Genomic DNA, 9104 nt, shown 5'->3' on the forward strand with positions numbered 1-9104 from the left:
TGAAATCCATTCTATCTTGTAGAAGTCGAAAATGCATATTATACTTTGTCAATAGGATTGTCAACTCATATGTGAGTCTGTGCAAGCCTGTCCATGGCTAGGCACATCATTATTATGTGAGGCACTGTTTTAGTGATTTATTTGTAGGGCATTTGTGGCATTTTATGCCACTCAACCAGCATTAAATGCTGGCCAACCAATTGCTATATTTGGCCTATTTTGTATCTATATTTACTGGGGCTCCTCCTCCTCCTCTTCAGTCATCATCATTCATCAAGTGGACTTCCTGTTGGAGAGAGGAGTCGGTGCCAATGCCCACGCAGCTAGTGACTCATTGTTGTATGCGATTGTCTTGTGTTTGGTATATGGATTCTATTTCCCAAGCACATCTCTAAGTTATCTTCTTTTGCAGTGTTCTTTTGTTTTCTTTCTCTTCTGTCTTGTGTTCAACAATTTATTTCAGCAACTTGTCTATGCTTCCATTGTTGCATCCACTTCTAACATACTCATCTATTGCAATAAGACAAATATGTTCCACTAAAATCCTCGTAGTCACATTCATCCTTTGTCTATAATCTAGACCATTGCTCCCCATTACTACACCTTTCACCATCCACAGGCTTAAAAATCCACATAGTACCTCCTACCATACCTCTTGGACTCTCGGACAAACTCAAATGCAACATCTCTTAGGTTTCTCAATTTCATTACATATCTAATAGGAGACTAGAACTCTACCATACCCCAACCAAGTGTCTATTGTCAGACTCCTATGTGCCATAAGCAAAAAAAGGACTAAGATTTATCTAGGCCTAAAATTCTACACTAATCTCTCCAAAAAGTCTACAAAAAGGGCTATTAAGTAAAGTCCACTCTATGCAAATGATAAGAAGCTATCGACGTTATCCTACTCCTATTCATATGTAACCTCCTCCCTAATTACTTGTGCAAAAACAAAAGAGAGAGTAGGGAATTCTCCAACAATGATTTGTCAAAGCCCACTCATTTCAATCACAATTAAGGCTTTGCAAGGACTTGCTTTGATATATTTGCAAGTCTAAGCATCCCACAAAGAAGTGGCTAGATCTAGATGAATGTATAGGTTCCAATCTCATATATTGATCTACTGTCTTGATCCATTATCAAAGTGCATACTGTGTAGTGAAAGTGATGATGAGAGAAAGAGAGAGAGATAATGAGACAATGAGATGGAGAATGAACCACACACTTGTATTGCTCACTTGCTTACACACTCCTACATTGGAATAAGTGAGAGTACACATATATATACAATGAAGGTGTGGATATGGTAAGTCCTCTTAGTGAAGTATCATCCACATGTTCTAGATCCATCTTATCTAGTTCTCCTAAATATCTAGATATTGTCTTCCTAGATATTCTCTAAGTACATGTTTGTATGAGTGTATTCTAATATCCTAACATTCCCCCTCTCTAGAAAAGGTTAACAATATCTTGTAACATCCTTCCTTCCTTCTCAAAAGAAAATAGGATTTTCTTTTGCAGTACAAAGACTTTCTGCTAATCATTTTTTGCTACAAGAGAAGTAAGGTTACAATGATGACTATAGCATGAGACCTTGTCCTTGTTGTTGAAGAAGATATACATCAATTTTTGCTTGCAATGATTTAAGTGATGTAAGTTGATGATGAAGATCTTTGGGCTTTGGTTGATGAATACCTTGATGAAGAGCCGATCACCATAGTTTGCTTCATGATAGACTTTGGGCTCATCATGTAGACAGATAATGTATTTCAATTGGAGCTTGATAGTTGTGGAGTGAAATAATAGTGAAAGCATGTTTGTAGATGGAAATATGATCCCAATGTCATTAGATACCATAGTAAGATAGAGATTGATAAGGTGCTTGTGACATGATCTTTGGAAGGGTTGCTGATGAATATGGAAGTGTAAAATAGTAAATGATTGATGAGCAATAAGCACATTGTCTTTGAGAGGACTCCAAGAGTTGAGCATAACATCTTTAGTAATAGCATACTCTGTGTCAGCGTACTCTTTTATCCATACAAAGTAGGTTATGCAAATGTGCACAAGTAAAGAGAGTCTCTGCACGCGTGGGAGTCAATGAATGCTGGGGGAGAGAGAGAGAGAGAGAGAGAGAGAGAGAGAGAGAGAGAGAGAGAGAGAGAGAGGTGCACGCGTGGGAGTCAGTGAATGCTGGGAGAGAGAGAGAGAGAGAGAGAGAATTTGGGGGAGTGTTGGTGACCATGGGGGCTGGGGTGCCGGGGGTGACGGCTGTTTTTCCTGTCAAGGGCTATTTTGCCTGTCAAAACAAGCATTTTTGAAAATAGCTTGTCATAATACATGTTCAAGCTTGAAATTTACCTGTCATCATGACATAAAGTATTAAAAGTTACTTGCTATTTGACATGTCACATTGTATAATTTACCTTTCATTTTTCTTAGTATATATATTATGCATACATATACATACATACAAATTACAATAATACATATATACATAATCAAGTTAACTTATTTAATATATTTAAAAAAATAGTATTGGTCGGTCATTTTTCAAAAAACCAAAAGAAAAAGAGAGACTTGAGAGGTCTGAGGCATCGTGATTCGTCGGTCTTAATACTTATTGTGAATTTTAAGGTATCTGCCCGCAATCCCAGACTCCAGTAACCAGTTAATAAGTATTAAGGACCAAGGTATTTGATCGAAGCCTGAAGGTATTTGCTCTCCACTGCTCCAGTCTCGAGTCTCCATCTCGCCAGTCACCATTAGACGAGAAAGGTCAGCAGCTCGACGCTCGTAGTCTGCAGAGTCGCAGCCTGCAGGTTGCAGGCTACAACTCGCTCGCCTGAGTCGCTGCTCGCAGCTCCACCATCCAGAATCCAGATTCCACAGTTCCACTGTCCACTAAGAGTCGAGACTGCCCGCAGCCCATCTGAGCTACTAGCGAGTCGCGACTCTGTTAGGGGGCCAAGTAGGACGACACGCCAGCGGATGCTCCTGGTGTGAAGGGCGAGGACCCGCCTGGGGTGCCAAGCGGGATCGACACGTCAGCGGGGCCAAGCAGGAATCCAGGATCGACATGTCGGGACTCGGCGGCCTGCGCCTCTATAATCAGCGGACGCTGATCCTGGTCTGAAGGGCGAGGAGTCAGGACCCGCCTGGGGTGCCAAGCAGGATCGACACGTCAGCGGCCTGCGCCTCTGTAATCAGAGGGCGACGATTGTCTGAGCCTCCCGAGTCCCTGGTGCCACCCTCCCCACGTGAGGGACAGCGGACGCCAGGCTCCAGCCTCCAGCCCACAGACTCGCCGGCGACTCCTGGAGTGGCGAATCTCCAGTGTCCGACGTCAGGACTCAGACCGTGGTCCGCCGTCAAACGCGTTGCCGTAGACGAGGAAGGTATGTGACATGTCACTGTGTAGTGTAATGGTTAACCGTTAACGTGTTCACTGTTCACTGTTCTTCATCCGCCAAGAAGCCCCCTTTGTGTTAATGCACTGGTGACTGCACTCGTTCACAAGACCGTAAGCACTGCACTACCGCATAACATGACCCCTCCACAGTGGGTCGAAGTTGATAAAAACTAGACTGATGCAAGAACTTGAAGGAGTTGCCTAAGCAACCGTCAGTTTGCCTGTAAGTGGAGTCTGGACTATCTTGTTTGTAAGTAGCTAGCAGATTTGCAGTGCATTAAGCACTTGAAAAGGGAAAACGAATACTATTCTATGAACCTGAACAATTAAATAATTAAGTTTCAATGGAAATAATTAAATGATGTGTTTCTTGTAGATACTATTGCATTTGAGTTTCGATTTCAAAATTTGGACTCGAGAGTTCCTTGTGGATTCAAGTACATTATTAGTTTATGAGGTACAAATCTATATCTCATTTGCTTATTGCCATGCCATTTACTTAATGCCATGCATGAGATCTATTCGAAAGTGTTTGTATTAACTTTGATAGAAAAGAATTATGTGATACATATACTTATATATTAGATATATGTTACAAAGTTCTTTTATTATGTAGTATGAGATTTATTCAAAGTGCTTATGTATATCAACAAAATGTAATATTTATTATATGGCTTCTTTATGTACAATTAGATAAATCAAGGATGGATGCATCTGGATCTCAAAAGGGTGCAACTAGAAAAAGAAAGCCAGATCCTTCTATCACATCTTTCTTTTCTAGAACTCAAAATATTTCTGCAAGACAAGAGGATACATTGTTGGGGGGGAATAGTGACAAGTCTCAAGGGGAATCCAGTGTCAATTTTACTCAAGAAGGATCTAATGTAGAGGATCTAAGTGCAATTATGGAAAATGAGCAAACGGAGAGTGCATCTCATGGTGATCCTTCTTCTAAAAGGGTCAAAAGAAAGTGGCGACACCAATGGACTTTGCTTCATCCATGGGCTTATATATGCAAAAGCATATGTAATGAAGAAAGGATAAAATGTCAGTGGTGTGAAGATGCTGGTAAAGTGAATACCTACACTCAAGTAGGTTCTCAAAGCATCCAACTATCTGCATTAAATGATCATGGGAAAACTTCTGATCATCTTAATGCTTCACGTACTCGAATTGCTAAAACAAAAATGAGCAATGATGGCAAAGGACCTATGGATCATGGACTAGACACAATAGTCCATAGTGAGCAAAAGCGCATTATATCATGCATGAAGCTCGTATACTTTTGTGCATGTGAAGATTTTCCACTAGAGAAATATCCACAATTGTGCAGGTTGCAAAGAGAGCTTTCTACTCCAGATATGCCTGCATCCAATGAATATGGATCATATGTCAATCCGGTTTCAAGAAGAGAGATGTTATTGGCTATGAGAGACCATGTAAGGAAGCAAATGTATGCAGAAGTATGCAAAAGTCCCTTCTTTTCTATGCTCATTGATGAGAGCACTGATCGCACATTGGAGAAACATTTGATTATTTATATTTTGTATATCAGTGATGGGGGCAAAGGGCATGCATTTTGCAGATTTATGCGATTATTGCCAGTGGATAATGGGACAGCAGAGGCAATGTATGATGCTATCAATGCATTCTTTCTAGAGAGCAACTTGGATATGTCTAAACTTGTTGCAATAGCAACAGATGGTGCTTCATCTATGACAGGGCGTCGGACTGGAGTTGTGGCACGCTTTCAAGCACTAATTCCACGTATTATGGGGATACATTGTATTGCACACCGACAAGCATTAGCAGCAAAGGATGGATTTATTTCACATCCTCATGTATTTTCTTTTGTAGATAAAGTTGCAAATAAAGTGTATGCATGGTTAGGTAGATCAACAAACCGCCACTTGGAGCTATGGAAGATCATGCATGACTATGATATTATGGATGCAAAGATGTTGCAAATTCATGCAGGTCGATGGCTCTCTAGAGGTCAAGTGATGGAAAGGTTTGTGAAGATCATGCCTACTATCCTTGAGCAATGGAAAAGACATGAAAAGAAGTGGTATGGATATGCTACAACTTTTATGGTGCAATTTATCATACATCTTTCGGCAGATGTGCTTGCAGAGTTAAATAAGTTAAACTCCAAATTTCAAAGGCAAGAGATGGATGTCACTATGATTGGTGCACTTATTGACTTGACTTTTGAAAAATTTAAAAGAAGGTATCTTATATGTGAGGATAATCAGTTTGGTGTTGGGTCAAAGCATTTGAATGAATTTCTAAAGATGACAAGCAATGGAAAGCTGGAGTATAAGGATGCAAATGGTGTCATACATACACATGTATTGAAGTACATTCCAATTCCCAAAGCATCAAAAAAGAAGGAAAAATCTAAGGCTACAAGTGATTCGGAAAATGAACATGAGGGATTGAACTTGAATATATCACTTGAATGTGATGCAAGTGAAACAGGCTCTCTAACTGAATGTATCTCTATTGCATGAGCATATGTGCAAAACATTTTGGATGCTCTAACTAGTAGGTTTGAAGATTTACCAGTCTTCAATGCATTCAAGATATTCAATCCTTCTTCATATCCTATGGATTCAATTGAGAGGGATAAAATGACTCAACAATGGTTAGAAAGACTTATCAACAAACTCAATGTTGACAGTCAGACCGTTGATATTAAAAGGTGTATGAATGAACGGGAGGATTTCATGGGCATGTTATATCGAGTTGCTAGAAATAGAGGTATGCATGATGCTTGGGAAGTATGCAGCACTACAAAGACATGGTGGGACTTGTATCCAGGTATGATGCATCTATGGCAGACTAGCATGGTTATCCTAGCAAGCACAGCTTCATGCGAGCGTGGATTTTCACGGCAAAATCTAATAAAAAGTAACTCAAGGTGTAGCTTATGCCTTGACACTTTGGATGCCTTAATGTTGCTATCCATTGATGCATGTGATAGCTCTCAAATTGACTGGAAAGATGTTTGGGACATTTGGATGGGAGCAAAGAATAGGAGGGCAATGCCATTAGAATGATTGAATGGATTATGGATTCATGTTATTGTTAGTTCACCCATGGATTTCATTGAGTAGATGAATTCATGTTGTTTCTACTAGGATGATTAAATGGAATCGTGTTATTGCTAATATGCAATCGTGTTCATTTAAAAGTCTCAATCATCTAATGTTTATATTGTTACTGAAGTATTAATAATAAGCTATATAGTTATGCGATTTAAATTGGATTGTTCATTTGATGTTATGACCTATAAACTTTAAAAATCGTGTTACTTTTCATTTGCATATTTTTCTTGTCATTTGACTAGCATAAATTGTCTATCATCTGTCATTCGAAAGGCAGTTTTAAAAAATGCCTGTCATATAAAATTTTGAGGAACCCGTCAAATTTAGGCCTTGGTGGGGGGTTGTTGGTGACCATGGGGTCTATGAGTTGCTTCGATCGTTGGTCTCTATGAGTTTCTTCGATGGGGTCTATGAGTTACACAGCTGGCTGCTACAAAGTCATAGGCAAAATGGCCCAATAGAGCGTCTTACAGTCACCATTATAATTTCTTTTCCGAGGTGAGTTATCCTAAATGTTACGTAATTGCAAGTTGCCCTTTGTTGTATACTTTATCCATTGATGTCACATCATAAAATATATCAAATTGCAAGTGATGAATATACCAAATTCACAATTTGGGCACATCGAAATGTAACATTATACTATATAATGTACATCAAATTCCCAATGATGTATACACCCAATTCAGTTCACATGAACTTCACCCAGATTTGATGCCGTGGATAAGATGTGCTCACTTCTTGGTTTAAGAGTTTTCCAAATCCACCATATAGAATTATCAAGTGACTCTGTGCACGTGTCATAGCATAGCTATTTTAGGTAGTTACAGATGTAGGCAATACCTGTTGGTAGTGCAATATTGTTGTGGGTCATTGGTTAAAAAATAGAGAATGGGTTTTGGGGTTTGTGGGGAGGAGGGGAGGTAGCTTGCAATATATAATTGAAAATAAACAATGAAAGAGAGAACCGAAATGTTAAAAGACATAATGGAGAGAGAGAGAGAGAGAACTAAACATGCAAAGGAGACTTGAAAATGTGAACTTGCAACACCTAAAGGAGGAGAGAGAGAGAGAGAGAGAGAGATAACTAAACATGCAAAGGAGACTTGAAAATGTGAACTTGCAACACCTAAAGGAGGAGAGAGAGAGAGAGAGAAAAAAAAAACTAAACATGCAAAGGAGAACTTGAAAATGTGAACTTGCAACACCTAAAGGAGGAGAGAGAGAGAGAGAGAGAGAACTTGAGACTCTGAGCCTCACCACATTGAGTTTCTAAGTAGAGCATCATAATGTTCAATGGCTTCCAAGTCTAGGAGTGCCAACGGACTTCCAACACTATGAGAATATTGCCATTGCCATATGAGAGAGAGAGAGAGAGAGGATGCAAAGGAATCAAAATGATGACCAAAGCCAAAAACCTTTAGCAAAGATGTGTGGTTGAGGTTGAACACAATGATGTTGAACTCCATATGGTAATCAAGGACTATCTTGAATTGCAAACCCACTAGATTCTAGAAGATTGATGTTTATAGCATGTAAGAGAGCAAAGGGGATGGAGCATGGACCAGAAATATGGCAATTGAAGGGTAGAGAAAAAGGGAGATCTAGTCTTTGATGGGCCATTGGATTTGGTGAATGACGGCCAAGGCAAAATCGTGTGTGTGTGTGTGTGTGTGTGTGTGTGTGTGTGTGTGTGTGTGTGTGTGTGTGTGTGTGTGTGTGTGTGTGTGTGTGTGTGTGTGTGTGTGTGTGTGTGTGTGTGTGTGTGTGTGTGTGTGTGTGTGTGTGTGTGTGTGTGTGTGTGTGTGTGTGTGTGTGTGTGTGTGTGTGTGTGTGTGTGTGTGTGTGTGTGTGTGTGTAAAAATACATTTATGGCTGTCGAGAGTGTGTGAGGATTATTGTTAAATAAAATTTGAAATTAACAAAACTCTTTAAAAAAATTATATTGTTGTTGTGGCTACTATTGATCATCGGATGCAACAACAACAGCACTAAGCAGTAGAATGCACTTGTCCCATAGCTATTGCTAGCTCCTTCGGCTCATTTTCTTTCTTGGATGGCACTAATTGGATGATGATTGAAGATCAGTCGCAAAGATAAAGAATGGCCTTCAAGAAAGTAAATGAGATAGGTCGTCAATATGAAGAACCAAAGAAGTGAGATAGGGGGTAGGATGTGATAAGAGAGAGAGAGAGAGAGAGAGAGAGAGAGAGAGAGAGAGAGAGAGAGAGAGAGAGAGAGAGAGAGATGCACACGCAAGAGTCAATGAATGCTTAGAGAAAGAGAGAGAGATATGCATGCGCAAGCGTCAGTCAAGGCTTTGGGTTGTGTTTGGGAAAAATAATTTTGAGAAACATGTACAATTCCTATTGGACTCTTTTTAATCCAACAAATCAACAAATTTGGATATATATTTTCGAAAATTTACAAAATCATTCTCTCTGTGTCGCTTCTCAAACCTCTTCTTGCTCTTGATCCTTATATAGTCTTTAGCTTTTTCATGGCTGTCTCAATGTCTTCAGGCCTTCTTTCTAATTGTGTAATGCGTAGGACCAACAACTCTTCTCTATTCAAACCCT

The 9104-nt window shown here is 39.7% G+C and overlaps 1 protein-coding gene across 1 annotated transcript; it reads left to right on the forward strand.

Annotated features, from left to right (window-relative positions):
- Positions 1-5130: 5130 nt before the first annotated feature.
- LOC148008898 (uncharacterized) lies at positions 5131-5928 on the forward strand. Its single transcript, XM_087673939.1, has one exon. The coding sequence runs from the start codon at positions 5131-5133 to the stop codon at positions 5926-5928; it is 798 nt and encodes a 265-aa protein (XP_087530065.1).
- The last annotated feature ends 3176 nt before the right edge of the window (positions 5929-9104 follow it).

Source organism: Lygodium microphyllum, unplaced genomic scaffold (assembly GCF_053477565.2).
Source record: "Lygodium microphyllum isolate KBCC unplaced genomic scaffold, Lygodium_microphyllum_v1.1.10 scaffold_50, whole genome shotgun sequence".
Taxonomy (NCBI): domain Eukaryota; kingdom Viridiplantae; phylum Streptophyta; class Polypodiopsida; order Schizaeales; family Lygodiaceae; genus Lygodium; species Lygodium microphyllum.

Coding starts and splice junctions, on each gene's coding strand:
- LOC148008898 (XM_087673939.1), top strand. CDS start 5,131: ATGACAGGGCGTCGGACTGGAGTTGTGGCACGCTTTCAAGCACTAATT.